The sequence below is a fragment of the Arachis hypogaea genome, chromosome 4 (assembly GCF_003086295.3).
Source record: "Arachis hypogaea cultivar Tifrunner chromosome 4, arahy.Tifrunner.gnm2.J5K5, whole genome shotgun sequence".
Lineage (NCBI taxonomy): Eukaryota > Viridiplantae > Streptophyta > Magnoliopsida > Fabales > Fabaceae > Arachis > Arachis hypogaea.
This window is the reverse complement of record NC_092039.1, coordinates 117,784,910-117,808,088: the sequence shown is the minus strand read 5'-3', so window position 1 is coordinate 117,808,088 and position 23,179 is coordinate 117,784,910. Positions and strand designations below refer to the sequence as shown.

At 33.3% G+C, this 23,179-nt stretch overlaps 2 protein-coding genes and 1 pseudogene across 2 annotated transcripts; all 3 read right to left on the bottom strand.

Annotated features, from left to right (window-relative positions):
- Positions 1-2,928: 2,928 nt before the first annotated feature.
- LOC112797504 (TMV resistance protein N-like) lies at positions 2,929-8,386 on the bottom strand (annotated as a pseudogene).
- Positions 8,387-13,647: 5,261 nt separating this feature from the next.
- On the bottom strand, positions 13,648-15,574 carry LOC112795287 (disease resistance-like protein CSA1). The gene is made up of 2 exons (XM_072236109.1): positions 15,299-15,574; positions 13,648-15,196 (listed from the first exon to the last, which is right to left on the bottom strand). Exons 1-2 carry the CDS (start codon positions 15,488-15,490, stop codon positions 13,913-13,915), a joined length of 1,476 nt encoding a protein of 491 aa, XP_072092210.1. The 5' UTR covers positions 15,491-15,574; the 3' UTR covers positions 13,648-13,912.
- A 36-nt stretch (positions 15,575-15,610) lies between these two features.
- LOC140184238 (disease resistance protein Roq1-like) lies at positions 15,611-16,165 on the bottom strand. The gene has a single exon (XM_072234550.1). The coding sequence runs from the start codon at positions 16,163-16,165 to the stop codon at positions 15,611-15,613; it is 555 nt and encodes a 184-aa protein (XP_072090651.1).
- Positions 16,166-23,179: the final 7,014 nt, after the last annotated feature.

The window sequence follows — 23,179 nt, the reverse complement described above, 5'->3', positions numbered from 1 at the left end:
AAAATAAGATATTATTATATGCAAAAATTGGTGATTTTTTGTTAAGTATATATTTTTTTATAATTTCTTTTGTTGACAACTAATAATACTTTTAAAAAATCACAAAACAATATATACATAACAAAAAATCACCAAATTTTAAGAATAATAATATTTCATTTTTATAATCATGCTTGCAAAAAATTATATCAAAATTCAATCTCTAATGTATTTTTAAAAATACATATTTAATGTTAGTTTTTTTTTTGCAAAATTATCTAACATTAAATATGTATTTCTCAAAAAATACATTAGATATTTAATTTTGATGTAATTTTTTGCAATCATGATTAAAAAAAATAAGATATTATTATCCTTAAAATTTGGTGATTTTTCGTTGAATATATATTTTTTTGTAATTTTTTATTAACAACTAATAATACTTTTAAAAAATCATAAAAAAATATATATTTAGAAAAAAAATCACCAAATTTTAAGAATAATAATACCTCTTTTTTTAATTATGCATGTAAAAAATTACATTAAAATTCAATCTCTAAAGCATTTTTTGAAAATATATATTTATTGTTGGATATTGTTATTGTATTTTTAAATTATTTAAAGACATTTTTATCGATAGTAAAATTCAGATGCTTTTTTGTCAGCGTTTGAAAAAATCGGGGACATTTTTTGTGGTTAACCCTTTAAAAAAACATAAAATAGATCAATATGATTAAATTCTGTTGGTAACATATAGTCACCAAAAAAAAAAATTCTGTTGGTAACATATGGAACATACAACATCCAGGAACTCAAGAAGTAATAGATACCCATTATAGATTATTACTCTTGAATTACGTATTCAAGCATTTATTCCTAAAAAATATTTTTAGAAAAACGGAATGAATTTTGCAACCCAATGACTAGACAATACATTTATAATCCACATGAGACAATATAAACATTATTATTTATTCTTTGTTTCATCCATTATTTGTATTGGTTCCACTAAAATATATATGTAATAATCTAAACGCAACTCTTATTTTTGCTATTCAAATTTATGGGTTTCTGATTCTTAATATCAATCCCGGTATCATATAAAAAAATCGAGTAATACTTTTAGCATTTTCAATAAGTAATTAATTAAATAGTTGGAATAACTAATAAGTGAATTAATAAGGAGTTTTCACCATACTTGGTTTGATTTCTGTTAGTACAGAAATCAAACCAAGTGCTGAAGATAGTTCAAAATCAAGAAGCTTCACTCTTCTATAATAAGAGTGAACGATCAAGGATTGAAGTGAGAGGAAAAGAGCACTAGTTTTGGTCCTCATAGTTTTCTGAGCTATTTTTGTTCTTCTCCTTCATAGTTTCATCTTGTAATTTTTTTCTCAGTTTAGTCTGTTTGAGTCTTATTGGTAAAAGACAAACATAATGAGGTTTGTAAAAAAGAACCAGTGAGTGAAAAAGGCAGTGAGCTAGACTTGGAGAAAAAAACCTAAGTTATTTCAAAAATCCTTTCTAAGTGTTTCTATTTTGTGCCATGATCTTGAGCGGATTCTTTTGCATGTTGAGTTAGCATTTTGCTGTTAAAAGTTAGGGTGAGTCACAGTCAAGTTCAGGTTGAGTTAGAATCTGAACTTGTCTCAGATAGGATTGGGATAAATTCTAAAGAAAATTGCTGATTGTAATCAGTTGAAAAGATAGTAAAATTCCATCATTGTTATGATGGAAATTGGATGTAGACTATATATATTACATTGGATAGCCAAACCAGAATACATTTATGTATCATTCTCTATTCTTTTCTCTATTACTGGTTCTGCAACGTAAAAGACAAAAATAAAGTGTCTCTTGATTTTTCTACTCAGTAACGTTTCACTGTAACAATTCTTACAAGCAACTCTGATCTGTCTCCTATTGTGTAAGGAGGCAAAATCAAAGTATCTCCTATATTCTTTCTACAGAAAGTATAGTTACAAACAAAATTTAAAAAGAGGCCAAAATTCAACCTCTTTCTCTTAGTCACTGATAACCATCATCTTGATATGCAGATCACTTTTTATTTCATTAATAGAATCAAACCAGAAATCATCATTTCTTCCACATAGGTCGGAATCTAATACCTCAATTGCCAATGGAAGAGCTTTAGTATAGTTGACCACTTGTTATATATTTGTTCAACAATGCTTTCCAGGAGTTTTGCTTCATGGCAGCCAAGGAGGAAACTAGGATTTTTAATCTCTAGATAATGATTCAGAGTTTATACGACCTCCTTAATTTGTATTTATATTATAACTTTGAATTGAAAAAAGGGTAATAACTTTATACACATTTTTTTATCGTATTTTCAAATCTTTTAAGATTTTATTTGTCGTTAGTATCTTTTAAAATTTGTTTTGTCCATACTAAGAACTTTCAGGTATTACTTTAGTAGTTTACTCTAATTTTTTTTTAAATAAAAAACGCGACTAACTAACATCTAACAAAATTAAAGAACAATTCTAGAATGAAAAAGCAGAAAAGAAAGTCAAAGAAGTACACAAAGTTTTTCACAAAACAAATAAAAAAGACATTATATACTCAAATTTCATCCTTTTTTATTTTGTTGAAGGGAAATGGGAGTATCCCCACCTGATGTTGGTGCAAGTCGGGGGCACAACCCGACATATAGTTCTATGTTCTGTATGCAAAAACTATTGCAGATTCAGGGGACTAGCACCGATAGCAGCGATTTGTGAAGAAATTCATGTTTTGCTTGTTGCCACAATCAAACCCAAAGAAAGATGATGCATGGTACTTATATTTGAGACAATCCATCTGAATTTCCAAAGGAAGCTGTTCGCTTGAATCAGTGGACAGATACATGTTTTGTTATAATTTATTAAAGTATGCATATCTTGACCGAGCAAGTAAAGAGAATCTGTAATCTCAACAAAAGATCCATGAACCACAAAAATATGCCACATTCTTTCTTTTATTAGATAAGCTTGGCCGCCTCCTCAAATGGAAAATTATATAATTTTATTTTAGGGAAGAAATTACGTTTATCATGAGTGCATTTTATCTTAGGTGCTAACCTTTTACAAAATAAATAACAGGAGGAGAAGGTGAGATGATGTTCATGTTGCTGTTTCAGTTCCAGCTTTCATCAAATCTTGAATGTCTTGCTTACATACCCAGCGGGCTCCTGAACTCTCTACTCTGATATCTCCATAATAATCATTAGGAAATAACATTTGGAACAGATAATCTTGGCAAGATTGGTCAACAAAACAGTCACTTCTCAAGCATAGAAGGAAAAAATGCGGAGAATATCCAATCACCGGCATTGCAAGTAAAGTCTCGGTGATGAATTCTTCGCCATTGCAGATAACCGAAGGCTCTCCTCTGATGCGCCTTGATTTTGATCTCAATCGGAAACAGATAGCAAGTGCAATGGTTTCAGTATATGGAAATGTGACTGTTATTCCGTTACCTTCTTCCCTATGGACAAACCATGATGGTATTTCCTCCCCTGCAACCAACATTTGCATGACGTCATCACCGTCTTGGCTAGCTGATGCTGCAAAGGCACAGCACGCCTTTGATATAACATCATTGACATCGGATGCATCCAGTGATTTACAACGCGATGCCTGCAATTCTCTCAGACTTGATGGAAGCTCCGGCAAAAACTCCAGATTACGGCAATCATTTAGGTCCAGATGCCTGAGCCTGGGAAATTCATGGATGCTTATTGGAACCTCCACACATTTGTTCCACGATAAAAGCAATGAGGTTAGAGTAGAAAGAGAATCCAAAGATTGAAGGAGAAGATTTGGGCAGTCAGAAACATCCAAAGCTGTGAGGGACTTTAATCCAGATATGGTGTCTGGAAGGCAAGTAAGCCTTTTGCATCCTTGTAAGTCCAACTCAGAGAGGCCAACCAAATTTCCAATCGTCGTGGGTAGCTCTGTTATGCCTGTACAACTCAAAGTAAGAATGGATAACTGTTCCATGCATTCCCCAAATTCTGGCAGTTTTCTCAAACTATTGCACTCATATAGATCTAGTTCCTTTAGTGAACTCATCTCTAATTTATCTCCAAGCGTTTCGAGACTTCCACACTTGATTAAATTCAATTCAAGAAGGTTTTTGTGGTGTATGAGAGAATGGTGAATGTCATTCAGCTCTGAACAGCATGAAAGATCAAGTGTTTCAAGATTCGGAGCCCCAGAAAGATCAGGGGTTTGCTTCAGGTTGTGGCTGTTTGACAGATTTAAGTACTTCAACTTTTCTAGAAACTGAACAAATGAAATATCAGAGCATTACTATCTTTGCTGTAAATGTTAATGTAATAAAACTTGATAGTGCTTTTTGATGAAAAGGTTTACCTTTTTTCCATGCCACACGTGTACAATTTTGCTAAGATACAGATCAATTTCAACAAGTTCATAGTGTTCATCTGTAAGGGGTAGAGTTTCCATTGGACAACTACTCCAATGCAAAACTCTTAATGTACAGGGAATATTGCAGAGAATGGGAGATTTCACACCGTTTAAAATGAGGAGCTTTAGCTGACATATGTTTGAGAAAGCTAAATCATTCCAATACAGTTCATCCCGCTTGTCGTATAGAACAATGCTACGTGTTGCTTTAGTTTCCTACATCAAAGAAACCGTTGAAAAGTCTATGCTGATTGAAACAAAATAATAATAATAACAACTAAATAAATTGTGTCCTTAGTTACTTAGGTAGTATATTAATCTATACATTTTATAATTGTGAAAAAGAGTGGGCACCTACCTTGTTTTGTCTAAGTACAAGATCGATATCGTCTTCACACCACAACCTGCTTCGCTTACTAGCATCATCTGGAGATTCTTGATTTACAATAAGTTTGCCCATTTCTTCAATCAGATCATGCATTCTCAGAGTATCCTCCCCGTACTTATCCTGCTCTATTGTGACCAATGATCTATTAATCAAAATATCAATACCAATTTACGCATGATGACCACATAATTTTAATATCTTTGTTGCATAATCTCTTGATCTTCCTTTGAAGAAACATGAAATATCTAGAAAAATGTTCTTTTCCATGGAATCTAAACCATCATAGCTTATTTTCAATACATCAATAATATCGGAATGGGAAGAATTCTTTATTTTTCCAATAGCACTATGCCAAACTTCAATGGATCTGCAATAAAGATAGGACCCCAACACTTTAAGTGCCAATGGAAGACCGCCACTATAATTGACTACTTCTTTGGTCAAATCCAAAAACCCTTCTGTAGGTTCTGGCAGTTTAAAAGCTTTTGAACAAAAGAGATTAAAGGCTTCAATTTCCACTAACCCTTCAACCTCATAAGTTTCATGCACCCCTTGTTCCTGTAGCAAATGTTGGTCTCTGGTTGTAATTATTATTCTGCTGCCAGAACCAAACCAATCTTGCTCTCCAGCTAAATTCTCTAATTGCTTTTCATGATTTACATCATCAAGAACAAGAAGAACTTTTTTGAGACGTAACGAGTTTTGAAGTATTGCTCTCCCATCATACTCGCTATAAAGAGCAGTTGAACTAATACCCATTTGATGAAGAAGTTGTTTTTGTATGTCAGGAATATCTTTTTTCTCACATCGCTCCCTTACGTCAGCAAGAAAGCAAGCAACTTCAAATCTACTTCGAATAGTTTCAAAGACAGCTCTAGCAATAGTTGTCTTACCTATGCCGCCCATTCCCCATATGCCTATATAGCGAACATCATTCAATCCAAGGCCTATTTGACAAATCACTTGTTCCACTCTTGAATCAATCCCTATAAGATTCTTCATTGAAGATGGCAACTTTGGAATCAGTATTTCATGTATATGTTTAGAAATGCTTTCCACAAGTTCTGCCTCATTCCTATTCAGGAAAGATATTTCTTTGTAAATCTAGTTAGACAAAGAACGAGAATAAAGAAACAACTTTTTCTTTAGAAAAAAAAAATTATAATAACAGAAAGATAAACAATGCAAACTACAAAAACAATTTTTTTTAATCCACGTACTAGATACTTGTGAATCACACCAGTCCAGTCCAGTTACAATAGTGATGTCCTTCGCTCATATTGCCAAACTGAGTCTCACTCTCACCTTGATCTTATTGTCTTAAATTCCCCCATGAGTTTTAGTCTCAAGAAAATCAGTTATAACGAAAGCCGTATTTAAATTGAATTATTACTTGAAAATAGTTAATATCATAATTCTATGTATATTATATTGTTAAACATTTTTAATTATTTATACTTGATATTCCTTAATACCCTCAATTAGATGCCATATTATTAAACTTTTATATTATGTTCTCAAATACTTAAATCAAAATATTCTATCAAACCTTGAAAATAAAAAACAAAAAACACAGGCAACAGTTTTTAGGCTAACATATAATTAGTATTTTTATTTTATGTTTACTTAAAAATTAAGTGAAAAGATACTGAAGAAGAAAAGTAGACTATGTCAGTTAAAATAAGATTGTTGGCTATATGTTTAGATAAAAAAAAAAAAAAAAGCTGAAAAAGAGTAAAACAACTAAGCCATTTAGTTTCAACTATCTCTGAGCTTTTGAATCTAATAATATAATTAAATTAATTTTTTACTAAGTCACCTCCCATTTTTTAGGTAAGCACAATTTAATTTTACTTTTATAATTAAAATCTCTCTAATTATCTTATTTTAAAATCTAGTCTCTTATTTTATAGGAAAAGTACACCCACCTAAATTTTGGTGCGGCTAGGTATCCTATCAAAATTTATCCCTTAATTAGTTATTATATATAAAAATTTAACAAAATAATTATAATAATTATTTTTATATATTATATCTCAAATATTCTTAATTTAAATTTTAAACTTCAAAATCATATTCCCTTAAATTTAAATTTAAACCTAATAAAATAAAAATAACAAACTAAAATTAAATTCTAACTAAATTAAAATTAAAATAATACTATCAAAATTATTTTTTCCAGTTCTAAGTGTGGTATATAATTATTCAACAAGAGTAATAAACACAATTATTTTTGGATGAATTTTGGATGTATTAAAAAATTATTTAGCAATATTATAATTTTAGATGTGTTAAAAAATTATTTACATTAAAAAAATATAAGCACGGATTTAAATGAATTTTGGATGTGTATCAAAAGTATTTTGTATGTATTATCTTATTATTTTGGATCTACTGAAAAGTTATTTATATTAAAAAATTATAAATACGAATTTTAGATATGTGCCAAAAATATTTTGTGTACTATTATCTTATTATTTTGGATGTTATAAACATAAGTAAAATAATAAAAAGAATACCAACAAAATAATCATGTGAGACAAAGTAATGTTGAAGCATAATAATATAGCTTTTCAAAATAACAATATTACTGGATATAAATAATAAATTTTTTTAGTGACATTTTTTCTTAACTTATTATTTCCTTGGATAAATCTTTCACAATTAAACAAACATATATAATCATTTAAATTATCTGTAGCGGAATAACTAAATTAGCAAATTAAATATATTTACAATTTTTTATAATTCAGTTAAAAATATAATTATATTATTTCTAATTTTGAAATTGAAAACAAATTGTGAAAAATTGAAAATGGCTAAAACAAGTAAACAACCATATTTTCAATGTTTTTTCTATTTAAAAACAAGACACAGTTCTCAACAAACCAATAATTACATTTCTTAAAATATAAAACATTGAAAATAAAAATATTTAAAAAAACAAATAAAAAATAAAAATAAAAAAAATTCCACAAAACTTTGAACATGCAGAGAATAAGAAGTCAAGTATTAGTTAGCTTACCGATTTCTGGAGTGCCAACCAGAATAAGCAGCAACTTGTGTTAACGCATTTCGCCATCTTTTAACCTTCTCACTGTTTTGTCTCTGTTCGTGTTTCATGAAAGCTTTTCCAAAGGTTCCTTTCTGATGCCTCACATCAGAAGGCTCTACATCATAAAAGACCGTCACGATGTGTTGGCCCAGCTTCTTGCTACAGTCAAGGATTTTGCAGAGCTCATCCAAACACCAACTGGAAGAAGCATAGTTGGGTGAGAGGACTATAACGGCAAACATAGATTCTTCAATTGCTTTCAGGAGTTCATCGGAAATAACATCGCCTTTGCGAAGATTATTGTCATCAATATAAGTTGTGATTCCATTCCTATTAAGAGCAGCATAGAGATGGCTAGTAAATCTAGTGCGAGTGTCTTCTCCTCTAAAACTCAAGAACACGTGATAGGTGTATGATCTTGGTGAAGTTAAGGAAGAAGAGGCTTCACCTACCACCAATGCCATTTGAACAACAATATAGTCATGTGTATTGAGGTTTGATGTCCGCAGCTTCTGACAATGGGGTGAAATTATAGTCGCAATTTGAGAGTATAATTAATTAATTAATTATGACTGATTACTTCAATTAACAAAGAATAATGAGAGTGATCGCGCGTGTTTGTGGATTAAGGAAATTGGCTGGAAACTGCTTGGATAGCTTCCGTAATACGACAAAGGAGAAAGGGTATAATTATAATTCATTGACTTGACTTTGTTATTGCAAAATCGTTCGTATGGGTAAACTATTATTTAGGGTTTGGTCAACACGATACGTTCAGATCAAGTTCGTCTAAGTATATGGATTATAAAAATTAGTTGGTTTAATTTTTTTATTTTGTCATAAATCTCAATTTTCAAGTTAGAATTATTTTTATGATCAATCTAATGAGTTGTATATTTTAAAAATAACAAATTGGACAAAAAAAAAATTAAATTTTATGTAAAAAAATTTTCGGAAAAAATTATTTTTGTGTAGTTTACAATTATATAGGTTATAATTAATTTTTTCTAGACATAATTTTTCTAATAGCATTTTAGTAACATTTTCTTATATTAAATAATTATTTTTAACTTTTAGTTTCATTTTTTTTACAAATTATTTGTCACCGTCCAAAATAAGTTATTACTGGCACTTAAAAAGTTACTCCCAACAAGCCTCAAAAATAAATTTTACAAAAAAATTATTAAATAAAATTTTCTACAATACTAACACCGCATACTTAGATATCAGATTTAACTCAAATTCAGCACAAATTTAGTTTAAGATTTACTACAAAACATAGTTTAATAATTTTATATAGGTTTAATTATTCTGTTAATTTTTATAATTTTATCAAATTTTTAATTAGGTTTCTAAATTTTTTTTCTTTCAATTTGATCTTTACATACACGGCTTTAATTTTATAATTAAATTTTTTCTAATACAAAAAATATTAGAGTTAACTGCATATTTTTCGCAAATTGAAGGTCTTTGTAATTAAAAACTTAATTAAATCTTTGACCGCATGTATTTTGGTAAAAATATTATGTTAATTTTAACATTTTTAATATGAAAAGGATGTAATTACAAAATTAAAAGTAGTGTACCGATTGAACCTAATTAAGAGGAAAAAAAAAGTAAAAAGATCTAATTAAAAATTTGGTAAAATTATAGAAATTAACAAAGTAATTAAACATTTCATATAATTTTTAAGTTAGTAAGACTATATATAAAAATATTTACAAAATAAACTATCTCAAGTCTGGTTAAATCTCGCCTGTGGTGTATATGGAGCACTACTTTAATAAATCTAAAGATTTATCAAGATAGTTATATACTGCATGTAGAGTACTTTAACATATCTAAAGATTTATCAAGATATTTACAGACAAGACACTTTGTTCTTAAACAATAAAGGTCCACCAATTCAAGTGATACTAGACTATCAACGTTCTTATCTGAAAAAGAATAAAGAACAATAGTAAGTTTTGTAATATAGTGGTAAACAAAGCAGTTATACTCACACGAGACAATTGTACAAATATTGCACACTTATTAGCTTGCCTAAAATAAATCAATTATAGTAATAGTAAATAAAATATATTCAAACACATAAGTAAATTTATTATAATAATAGTGATAGAAGTATATTCCAACACATAGATGATTAGTGATAGATATTAAATATTTAAATTTTCAATATTCTTTTATAAAAAAAATAAACAAAAAGATTATCTAATCCAGAAAATCATCACCACAATAGACATAAAACCACCAGCACAATAGACATAAAATCACACTTAGATGATTTTTTCTTTGTGTGAATTTGAAAGAAACATGTTCCACTAATTTTATAAATATAATCAGAGATATACCATATATTTTATCTTATATGGTCTTGAAAATATAATTATATTCGATTAAGCTAAGGTACACCAAATTTAGCATATACTATCGTTAGCTGTAGTTTCTGTCATACTACAAGAAAAATATTGAGTACCATCAGATTTATCGTTAGATTTAACGTTGTAGAGTAGCTGCAGATTTACTGGCAAATTTAGTGATGAATTGGACATCAAATTCGTCAAGTCAAACTATTTCCAACGGATTTACAATTCTGACGGTAAAGTTGCCGGTAATAATTGAAGGTAAAACAAAAAAAAATTAGCACATCCTTTACCTTTAGGGTCAGATTTATCGGTGAAAAAATCCAATGATAAACCCAATTAATGAAACGCTTCGTTTTGGCGATCCGCAATACGTGGCTGTTGTATTTTTTCGAGGGTAAAATCGATGGTAACTGTGTCATAAATTTGAAGTGCAAATCCTCTTCCCCTCATTTGAATTTCTCTGTGTCTCTCTCTCTCTGTGTCTCTCTATAACTCTCTCGCCTCCCACTCTCTCTCTACCCCCTCTCATTTCCCCGACAACTCTCTCCTCTCCGAGAGCCACTCCTCGTCGTTTTTGTTGTCACCGTTGTAGTTGCCGAATTCTAATCGATTTGCTACCGCTGCTGCCGTCGCTCTGCTGCCGCCTACACCGCTGTCGCCTATGCCGCTTCTTCTTCTCATCTCTAGTGCTCTTTTTTAGATAATGCTTCTAAAGTTAGGGTTATCTGAAATTTCGATTTGTTGATATAGTTTATAAGGTTTATTTGCTATTTTGAGACTTCTGATTATTGTTGATTATTTAGTTCTAAACATAGAGTACTGAACTTATTTGAAACTTAGGGTTTTTTTAAAATTCTAAATTTAGTGTTCTGAACTTATTTAGTTTTAATTTAATTAGAACATATTCTGATTTGTGTTCCTTATTTAATTTAGAACTTAGGGTATTCTGAACTTGTTTTAAACTTAAGACTTTCTAAAATTCTGAATTTAGTGTACCGAACTTGTTTAGTTTAATTTTTAATTAAAGCATGTTCTTATTTCTATTCCTTATTTATTTTTGAACTTAGGGTACTAAACTTGTTTTGAATTTAAGATTTTTTAAAATTCTGAACTTAGGGTACTGAACTTGTTTAGTTTCAATTTTAATTAGAACATGTTCCGATTCTAATTAAATATGTTTTATTATTGTTGATTTGTTCTTAATTAGTTATTATAATTTATAAAGTTAATTTGTTGTTCTGATTTTTTTATTATTGTTGATTATTGTTGATTTGTTCTCTTTGTTTGGTTTTGATTAAAGACTTTGATAGTAAATCACATTGATTTTCAATGTTTTAAGAGTAAAAATGATAGTAAATTAAAAAAAATCAAATATGAGATTATTTTAAATTACTTATGAATGACTTTTTATTTGCATACGGAAAAAATTATACATGTAGTAATATATATTGCTAAATATTTGTGAAGTTGGAATATGCACTTACCTCTTTTGTTTTATTTGATTTCAACGGATAATATATTTCTTTAACTAAGTTTAACGTAGTTTATTTTGATTAAGCATTTTGAATGATGTTGGGAATATGTTTAGCACATTTTTAATTAGTATGCTCTTTGCAGACATGACAACAGGTAGAGGTATTGCGGATCAGCCTAGTGGTCATGGTAGAGGGAGAGTTTCTGCTGGTACCCCTGTGAATTCTAGATCCACTCCCTCTAGTCCTACTACCCGATGATGTCACAGGTTGGGAGTGCATCGGACCAGTCATTCATCATAGTCTCTAACCCCAACTACGTCCCTGCGTCCTACGGTGACACTACCGCCTCCATCTGCTTAGTAGCTCACTGTCTCGGCGACGCCACCTCCAACAACGGACACCGCGGCGCTGGAATCCTCTCACGGAAGCTAGTCAACTAATGCCCCCCACCACCTCGCATCATACAGATGACGATTTGACCTGATGGCGGAACGACGAAAGTACTACTTTAAGTCTTTTATATGCTGAAAGTGTTTGATAAGTCGTGATTAGTGATTCTTGATATTGATTCTAGTTTTAGTGGATTTAGGGTTGTAGGTTTGAATTGATAAAAGTGTTTGATATATACTGATTATTGATTCTTGATTATTGATTCTAGTTTAGTGGATTTAGTGGATTTATGGATGTTGCTTTTTGATTATTGACTGTTGTTCAATGATTGTTGACAATTGGTGCTGTTTAAGTTAATTGTTGATGGACAGAATTTGTGGCGCATTCCAGTTATAGATGAAATTTTGTCGAAATTTGTAAAGAACTCTATATATTATGGTTATTTGCTTCTGAAGTTTTAATTTATATTGCCATATTAGTTATTTGTGAATTGTTGATAGGTTTACACCAAACAACAACGCATGTACTCGAGATGACCAACATCATCAACTTGATATACGACCATCCATGGCCGAACCACAAAAAATATCCCCTTTGAGATCAAAGAGTGGTGGTTTTAGAAGTGGACGATAAAAGCTTAATATAGTCAAACCTTTTTAGCTATGTATGATATATTTTGATTAACTAATTTTAAAGTTTTTTGTATAGCTAAACTTTATATAGGACAAGGAGCACGATGCCCTCATCAAGAAACTATACGACTATCGAATGGGTAGGCAGTTACAATAGATGCTGGAGGATGTACGTAAACCACCTCACTTCTTGGCTTCGCCCAGAAATCAAGAAGGCTATGTACGTTCACTGGGCCGATGAGAGGTTCAGGCATCGGTGTCTCACAAAGAAAGCTAACAAAGTATTAGCCAGGTGCTCCAAGTATACCGGCGACTCAACGACTAAGACCAGGCTGGTATGTAACTTCTCTAATTTTGTTATTAACTTAGTTATATTCTTTGACATATCATTAGTAGCCTTGTTGAAACTGATACACTCTTACCTTCTGTAGCTATACTGCTATGATTATAATTTACATTACAAAATAAATAAATTAGTTAAAAATACATCCCTTTTAAAATGGCATATATGAAAATTGAAGCAAGAGACTATAAAGCTACCAAATTACCAAATACAGATTTACTCCTGTTTTTTTTTTCGGTCAAACTGTGTAAAACATAAATTTTATTTTCAGTGTGCCTTGCTACTAGAAACTGAACTGGCTGGTGAACTTAGCTAGAAAAGGTGGACAGTAATTTCACTCAAGTGAGGTCCAATTGGTTATAAACAAGTGTAAGTTTGTTACATTTTACTGATAGTAAACTCAATAATTCTCCAAGTACTAACTTTCTTTGGTATATGACGTATGCGCAGTTTCCATAGAATAAAAAATTTCAGTAAGATAATCGTGACAAAATGGTTATTACTTTTATAATTTATTTATAGAGTTGATTTCAATTAAATAGTTTCAAGCTCAATAACAAACCATACCACTTAAGATAGAAAATATCCAAAAGAGTAGAATTGATTCCTCACTTCTGAAGACAAACAAATCTTACTTTAGTACAAAGTTGAAACATGAAAATTCACCTACTGTACAACTTAACAAGATAACTTGCTGTTCAAATGAGTGTCAAAATTTCATATGCATTTCTGAGACTGCATCTATGCATCTCCTCCATGTTCATCATTGGAAATGTTGATTCTACTTCTAATATCCAACCATGTCAGCTTCCAATATCTTTTTTTTTTTCAGTTATAAACCCATTTCATTAATGCTTCTCTTCTAGCATCTTTTGTCTTTTCTTGTTGGGCCTCTCAGTTTCCCCTTTGTTTAAATGCTCAATTTCATCGGTATGCACCCAACATGCAGCAGAGCTCAGTATTTCTGGGGGATATTCAACATTGATATATTCAAATGACAGCTCAAAATGAATGGCTTTCCGAGTTTCTTGATCACTTAAACAATCATTGGTCATACAGAACATACACAGGTGATAGCCTTGATGATACCAAATAGGAATGCTGCTGGTTATGACTCTATCACCATTGCCAACGGCCAAACGGAGTGAGGAGGAAAACCAGCGTTCGGAAGGCCGCACTATGAAATATAAAGCAATTCCTAGCCTTTCACTTGGATGACAATGATGTGGGAATGGGACTGATAAGCAGTTACTTTCTTGTCGATGAACAAGCCATGATGGAATATTCGCCCCTGGAATCACCATTTGCAAGACCTCACCAGGGCCTTGGCTAGTTGATGCAAAAACAGAACATGCCTTTGATAAATTATTGAAACTGCGTGTGTCCAGTGAATCACAACACCATGCTTTCAGTTCTCTTATACTTGAAGGAAGCTCCGGCAAACTTTGAAGCCTTTTGCAACCATTTAGGCTAAGACATTTAAGCTTGGGAAGTTCATGGATACTTATTGGCAAATTAACAAAATGGTTGCCTGATAAATCCAAATCCGTCAGCGATGGAAACTGTCCGAAATCACAAGGGAACGACTCCTCAGTTAGACAACAATCTCGTAAGTCAAGGATGCTTAAAAAAGGTATAACTGACACAGAATGTGGCAAATCACAAAGACTTGAGCACCAAGAAGCACGCAGAATTCTGAGGGACTCTAATTCATGAATACTGTCAGGAAGGCAAGTAAGCTTTTTGCAACCTCTTAAGTCCAATTCAGATAGGCCAACTAAAGATCCAAGTGATATGGGTAGTTCAGATATAGTCATGTCCTGAAAATAAAGTCTTGATAACTTTGTCATGCACTCTCCAAATTCAGGAGGACTCATGAAACTCTTACAGTCACAAAGATTCAGTTCCTTGAGCAAACTCATCTCTAATTTACCTGGAAAAGTTTCAAGACTTGTGCACTCCCACAAATTCAACACAAGAAGGCTTTTGTGGCATATGAGAGAGGGGTGAATAAGTGTTAGGCAGTGACAACATGAAAGATCAAGTGTTTCAAGAACAGGAACCCCTGAAAGATCTGGTGTTTGCTCCAAGCCTGAACAGCTTAGATCCAAGTGCTTCAACTTCTCTAGAAACTGATCACATTAGAAATATGTTAAACTTGCCAAGTTTTTAAAGGCTAATGTAACAGAATTTGAAAGAGCTCCTGAGAATTTGTAAAGAAAAAAGAGTCTTACCTTAAATCCATGCCAAAGTTGTACAATGTTACTCCAACTTATTTTAATTTCAACAAGTTCATATCTTTGATCCACAAGGGGCAAGGTCTCCAGTGGACAAAGTTCCCAGTGAAGAACTTTTAAGGTACTTGGAATATTGATATGAATATGAGCTCTCAAAAAATCAAAGTTGAGAAATTTTAGCTGACTCATATTGGGAATAGCTTTGTCTCTCCAACGTTGCACATAGTATGTCCCATTTCCTATTGGAGGTAGAACTATGCTTTGAATTGTTTCAGTTCCCTGTATAGAAAATTAAAATATGAGAAAGTCTTATGGAGCAAGTTGAAATACAAATAAAGTGCTAGAACACCTTAGAATTGTGAAAGAGTTGGCACATACCTTGTTTTGTGTAAGCATGAGATCAAGGTCCTCTGGAGACCACAATCGACTACGTTTACTAGGATAATTTGGAGATTCTTGAATGACAAAGCTTCTCCCCATTTCTTGAAGCAAATCATGCATTTCCAACACATCAAACTTTTTCTTAAACACATCTATGTCCTGCTTTACTGTAACCAAAGACCTCTCAATCAAAACATCAATTTCAATTTGTGGATTATAACCGCGCTTTTCAAATAAATCTAATACTTTGTCTTTAGGCTTTCCCTTAAAAAAGCAGGCTATATCTAAAAATATTTCCTTTTGCATGGAATCCAAACCATCATAACTTATTCTTAGTGTTTCAAGAATTTTGGCATCCGGAACACTTCTTAATTTTTTGACAGCACTATGCCAAGCACTGACATTTCTTCCATAAAGATAAGAACCTAAAACCTTAAGTGCCAATGGAAGACCACCAGTATATTTGACCACTTCATGGGACATTTCCAAATACCCTTCTTCTGGAACATCACGTTTGAAGGCTTTTGAACAAAAGAAATGAAGTGCTTCCCTTTTATCTAAATAATGAGTTTGGAAAACTCTAAATTAATACTTGTGATGACTAAACATTGTTAAAATAATTAATTACAAAATTATTAATCTGATTATCATTTAACATATTTTTGGTTAATAATTTTGTTACAGGATCTATGATGGGCCGGGAAATAAGTTTCTGACTTAAGCCCAATAAGCAGCCTTGCTACAAGCTTTATACTATAAGGCTGAAATTTATATTAATGGGCCAGAATAAATGTTAATGTTACAAGCCCAACTAAATGCTCTCTTATTTGCTTCCTATGCTTGATCCGCTACACAATTGTATCAGGAAAGCAAATGCTTATTAAATGGGCCAGCTTTGATCATTTTGTCACAAGCCCAAAATTATACTAAAGAGAATAGCTTCCATGTTTGGTCCGAATCAAAAATGAAAGCATAGTGCTTCCAACGGAACCAAACTCTAACAAAGTGATGGATTTCAAAATCTATTACATTGTTAATTAATGCATGGGGAACATGAGAGAGAAAAATTCAGCTGAAGTGATTGATGGCTATTATGTCTTACACGCCACTCAATAGGGAAGTAAAAGCAAGCTAAGCCTAATTAATTTGATCAACCACTTTGTGTTGCTTTTCTTTCAGATTCTTTAATTCTCTCTCATCTCTTTCTTCTTCTCTATTCGGTCCTTGTCCAGGAAACAATGGAGGCCGTGCTCTTCAACGAAGAAAAGGAAAGAGAAGCATGCATCAAGACCATCAAGCTAATGATGGCAAGAAAACATACCAAAAGAAAGATGAGCTGTGGCTAAGATACTTACCAAATGTGGTTAGATTTGGTGAAGCAATCTTGAGCCTTTCATGCTCAAAATGGAAGAAGAAGATTCGGCCAAGAGGGAGATTCTTGAAGCATGGCTTGTCTTCGAATCTGACCAACCACCACAGGGAGTAGCTAGAGTGGCGAAGTGATGGTTGGAGGCAGAGTTTGAAGCAGATGAAGTCATCATCATCATGAGGCATCAAGGGCCAGAAATCCATCTTGGAGAGCAAGCCAAGGATGGAGAGCCTGGATTGATGAAGGTTGATGATCAAGAAAGGACTAGAGGTAATTACATGTTGGTTAATGCATGGTTATCTCTTCTCTCTTTGTGTGGCCGAACCGGTTTGTTGAAGGAGGAAGAAAGTTGGTTCGGTTTTGGCTTCAAGTGTGGAGGCTTTCCTGTTTCTTTAAAAAGGGGAAACAACCACTATTTGAAGCAAGGAGTTAGAAGTAAGCAGTGAGAGTGCAAGGCACAGGATTCTCAGAGCTTCCTAAGCTTACAGATTTTCTTCTCCTTCAATGTTCTCTGTTTTATAATTTTCTGTTTAATTTTGTCATGTCTTGAGTCTCATGGTAAAAGGCAAACAAGTGAGGTTTGTAATGAAAAAGCCATAGAGCGGAAAAAGGCAGAGAGTGCAAAATTAAAAGAAAAGCCATTGATGTCTTAGAGTTCCTTTGTACATCTTTGTTGTGTATCATGATTCTGTGGGAATCCCCTTGTAAGTTGGGTTAGCACTTTACAAGTTGTAATCAGATTGGTTATAGTGAAATTCCATCATATTTGTGATGGAGACTGGATGTAGGCTGCACTGCACTTAGCAGCCGAACCAGGATATATCTGGGTGCAATCTTCTTCTCTTTCTACTCCATTTCTGTTTTCTATCACACACGAGCAAAAGACAGAATTTTTTCGTGCCGAGTGACGAGACAAAACAAAAAGTCTCGTGGCAAGGGACGAGACAAAACAAAGTTGCTCGTGTCAAGTGACGAGCAAAAACAGAAAAGTCTCTTCCAAGAATCAGCAAGTGTTAGCTTTTGAAAAAGGGGCTAAGATTCAACCCCCCCTTCTCTTAGCCACTGAAACCATCAATTGGTATCAGAGCTTGGTCTCAAAGAGATCAAGCTTTGCAGCTTGGAGTAAAGATCCTCATGGCAGAAAACAGTGGCACAAATGTGTTATCATACAATCTAGCTGAAGGTCAATCAAGCAACAGACCTCCCCTCTTCAATGGGAAAAATTATACCTATTGGAAGGAGAGGATGAAGATATTTGTACAAGCGGTGGATTACAGACTTTGGAAGATCATTTTGGAGGGTCCTAAATTTCCAACTACCACAGATGCTCAAGGAGTAGTCTCTCTTAAACAAGAAGCAAGCTGGACCGAGGAAGATAGGAAGACGGTGGAGTTAAATGCCAAGGCAACCAATCTGCTCAACTGTGCTATCAGCTTTGAGGAATATCGACGAGTATCACGATGCACAACGGCAAAGGAAATCTGGGACAAGTTGCAAATCACTCATGAAGGAACTACCATTGTGAAGAAGTCTCGGACAGACATGTTAAATAGGGAATATGAGATGTTTGCAATGAAGGAAGGAGATTCCATTGATGAACTGTTCGAACGGTTCAATATCATCACTGTTGGCTTAGATGCTCTTGGAATCACACATTCAGAATCTGTGCTAGTGAGAAGAGTGTTGAGATGTCTCACAAAAGAGTGGGAAACAAAAGCTTTAATTATTTCTGAGAGTAGTAATTTAGATTCCATGACACTTGATGATTTGAGAGGAAATCTTCTTGCTTTTGAAAACTCCTATTTGAAAAAAGATTCAAAGAAAAAAGGAATTGCTTTTTCTTCTGTGACTAACCCTCTGGATGGTGAATCCAGTGATAACTCTTCTGAAAATGAATTTGTGTTGTTTGCAAAAAAATTCAGGAAAATGGCAAAGCTCAAAGGCAAAGGTAGCAGCTCAAGGAGGATAAAGAAAGACCTTAGCAAAGTAACTTGTTACAACTGCAAGGAAATGGGTCATTTCAAATCTGATTGTCCCAAGTTGAAAAAGGAAGAAAAGCCGAAAAAGGTGAAGAAGAAGGGACTGATGGCCACATGGGAAGATTTGGAAAATGACTCAGACGATGATGATGAAGAGTCTGAGACTAAATCACAGCACTGTCTCATGGCAAATGAGATAGATCAGGTATCATTTCAAGACTCTAACACTGAAGACCTTCATCTCATGATAGATCATCTTTCTGAAAAAATAAGATGTTTCCTAACTGAAAATCAAAATCTTGAACAGCAAAATTTCATTCTTAAAGCTGAAAATGATTTCCTCAAAGAAAAATTAAGAGAGGCCGAAAATGCTTGTGATCTTGTGGAAGAAAACAAGCAGTTAAAAGCCCAAGTTAAAAGCTGTGAAAGTGATCATTCTGTTCTTGCCTATGTGAACTGTTTTAAGCAAAATGAAGAGTTGCTCAAAGAGGTTAAAAGACTTAAAGATGACTTAGCCAAATTCACTCAAGGTTCTGAAAATTTGAATCAAATCTTGGCTAGTCAAAAACCTCTTTATGATAAAGCTGGGTTGGGATTTTATAAATTTGGAAAATCACATTTTGAAAATATTGCCTCATCTTCAAATGATATAACATATCAAAACCCAACTCACTTTAACAAAACTGCAACTCCAAGATTTTGTAGAATGTGCAACCGAAGTGGTCATTTTCCAGTTCAATGCTTCTTTGGTGAAAGAATGATTGGTGACAAAGTTTACAAAGTTGTTTTTGATTACAATGATTTGGGACATAAGAGATGGTTTAACGTGAAAGGATCCAAGAAAATTTGGATACCTAAGGTCACTTGAGTTTATTTTGTAGGTTTGCCTAGCATCCAAGAAAAAGGAAAATATGTGGTACATGGATAGCGGATGCTCTAGGCATATGACCGGGAAGACAACCTTCTTCATAAAGCTTGATGAATATGATGGAGGACTTGTTACCTTTGGTGATGATGCAAAAGGAAAAATAGTGGCTGTTGGGAAAGTTGGTAAAAACTTTTCTTCTTGTATAAATGATGTGCTTCTTGTAAATGGTTTGAAACATAACTTACTTAGTGTTAGTCAATTGTGTGATTTAGGTTTTGATGTTATCTTTAAGAAGTTTGTTTGCTTGGTTGTTTGTGAGAAAACTGGGGATGTTTTATTTGAAGCTAAAAGATGCAATAATGTGTATGGATTAACTCTTGAGGATTTAAAGGAACAAAATGTAACATGCTTTACCTCACTTGAATCTGAAAAATGGCTTTGGCATAGAAAGTTGGGACATGCTAGCATGTACCAAATTTCTAAGCTAGTCAAAAGGAATTTGGTTAGAGGAATTCCAAACATCAAGTTTGATAAGGATCTTACTTGTGATGCTTGCCAATTGGGCAAACAAGTAAAATCCTCTTTTAAATTAAAAGATGGAATCTCAACCAAAAGGCCATTGGAAATGTTACATATTGATCTTTTTGGTCCTACTAGAACTCAAAGTTTGGGAGGTAAACATTATGGCCTTGTTGTGGTTGATGATTACTCTAGATTCGGTTGGGTACTTTTCCTTGCTCATAAGAATGATGCGTTTTATGCTTTTTCCACCCTTTGTAAGAAAATTCAAAATGAAAAGGACTTGAAAATTGCCCATTTAAGAAGTGATCATGGAAGAGAATTTGAAAATCAAGATTTTGAAAAATTCTGTGATGACTTAGGGATTTCTCATAATTTTTCATGCCCTAGAACACCCCAACAAAATGGGGTGGTTGAAAGAAGGAATCGAAGCCTTCAAGAAATGACTAGGGCCATGCTATGTGAGAACGAAATTCCTAAATTTTTATAGGCTGAAGCTGTGAACACAGCGTGTTATATTTTGAATAGAACAATCATTAGAAAAGGGTTAAAGAAAACTCCTTATGAGCTATGGAAAGGAACCCCTCCAAATCTTAAGTATTTTCATGTTTTTGGATGTAAATGCTTTGTGCTTAATAATAAAGAAAATCTTGGAAAGTTTGATCCAAAATCCTATGAAGGAATGTTTGTTGGATATTCCACCACAAGCAAGGCTTATAGAATTTATCTCAAGGAACATAGGACAATAGAGGAATCCATACATGTTACTTTTTGTGATTCTAACTTAATTCCCAGTATTGTGATAGATAATGATTCAGATGGAGAAGGAGCTGAAATAAGCAAAGAAAATCCCAAATCTGTCCAGAATGAAGAATCTGCCAGTCCAGTTTTGTCTCGTCAGATTGAAGGAGAAACTTCCGATTTGTCTCCTGAGCAGGGACGAGAAACTGAAACAGTGAGACCACCAGAAGTTCATCAAAGCTCAACACCTGTCCGAAAGCCTAGAGAATGGAAGTCTATGAAGGGTTATCCTCATGACTTCATCATTGGTGATCCCTCTCAAGGTGTAACAACAAGATCATCCACCAAAAGGCCAATCGAACCTAGCAATCTTGCTCTCTTGTCACAAATAGAGCCCAACAATGTCAAACAAGCTCTTGAAGATCCATCATGGGTCAAAGCAATGCAAGAGGAGCTTGCTCAATTTGACAAGAATAAGGTTTGGACTCTAGTACCTCATCCGGATGGTAAGAAGGTAACGGGTACTAAGTGGGTTTTTAAGAATAAACTTGGTGAGGATGGACAAGTTGTTCGTAACAAGGCTAGATTAGTGACCCAAGGTTACGATCAAGAAGAGGGTATTGATTTTGATGAGTCTTTTGCTCCGGTAGCTAGAATGGAAGCAATTAGGTTGCTTCTTGCCTATGCTGCCCATAAGGGTTTCAAAATGTTTCAAATGGATGTTAAGTGTGCATTCCTTAATGGCTTTATTGATAGGGAAGTGTATGTGGCTCAACCCCCCGGTTTTGAACATAAAGAATTTCCAAATCATGTTTTTAAATTAACTAAGGCTCTTTATGGTCTTAGACAAGCTCCAAGAGCTTGGTATGAGAGGCTTAGTGCCTTTTTGTTGGAAAATCATTTTCATAGGGGAACCACCGACACTACCTTATTCATTAAGACATCTAATGATGATATCCTTCTTGTTCAAGTTTATGTTGATGACATTGTATTTGGTTCGGCCAATATCTTCTTGTGTGAAGAGTTTGGAAAACTCATGACTAGTGAGTTTGAGATGAGTTTAATGGGAGAGCTTACTTTCTTTCTTGGCCTCCAAATTAAGCAAACTCCTAGTGGTACTTTTATTCACCAAGGAAAATATGCAAAAGAACTTATCAAAAAGTTTGGCCTAGAAAATTCCAAATCAATGGGCACTCCTATGCATCCCAATACTAAACTTGAAAAGGATGATGATGGCCAAGATGTGGACGAAACAAGGTATAGAGGAATGATAGGTTCACTCATGTACCTTACATCCACTAGACCGGATATAGTCCAAAGTGTGGGTGTTTGCTCAAGATTTCAATCCCATCCAAAAGAATCCCACCTCACAGCCGTTAAACACATCATTAGATACATTAAGGGAACTTGCAATTATGGGTTATGGTATCCTAAATCTGATGACTTTTGTGCAGTAGGTTTTTGTGATGCAGATTATGCGGGAGATCGGGTGGATAGGAGGAGCACCTCCGGCATGTGTTGCTTCCTTGGAAGCTCACTCAACATGTGGTCAAGCAAGAAACAAGCCACAGTGGCTCTATCCACTGCTGAAGCCGAATATGTTTCCGCATCTGCTTGTTGTTCACAATTAATTTGGTTAAAAACACAATTGGAAGATTACAAATTAAAAATCAATAGTATACCCTTATTTTGTGATAATATGAGTGCTATAAACATTTCAAAAAATCCTGTTCTGCACTCAAGAACTAAGCACATTGAGATAAAATATCATTTTATTAGGGAACATGTGCAAAAGGGTACTATTGATATTCAATTTGTAAAATCTGAAGATCAAATTGCTGATATTTTTACAAAACCTCTCTGTGAAGACAGATTCTGTACATTGAGAAAAAGTTTGGGAATGTTTGATTTGAGTTTTATTGAAAATCTGTGAATTTGTGACTCTGTTATGTTTTGCTCGTAGGTTTGGACGAGATAAAAATAAATGGCACAATGGAAGAGCTGTGGTCTAGGGGGAGGCA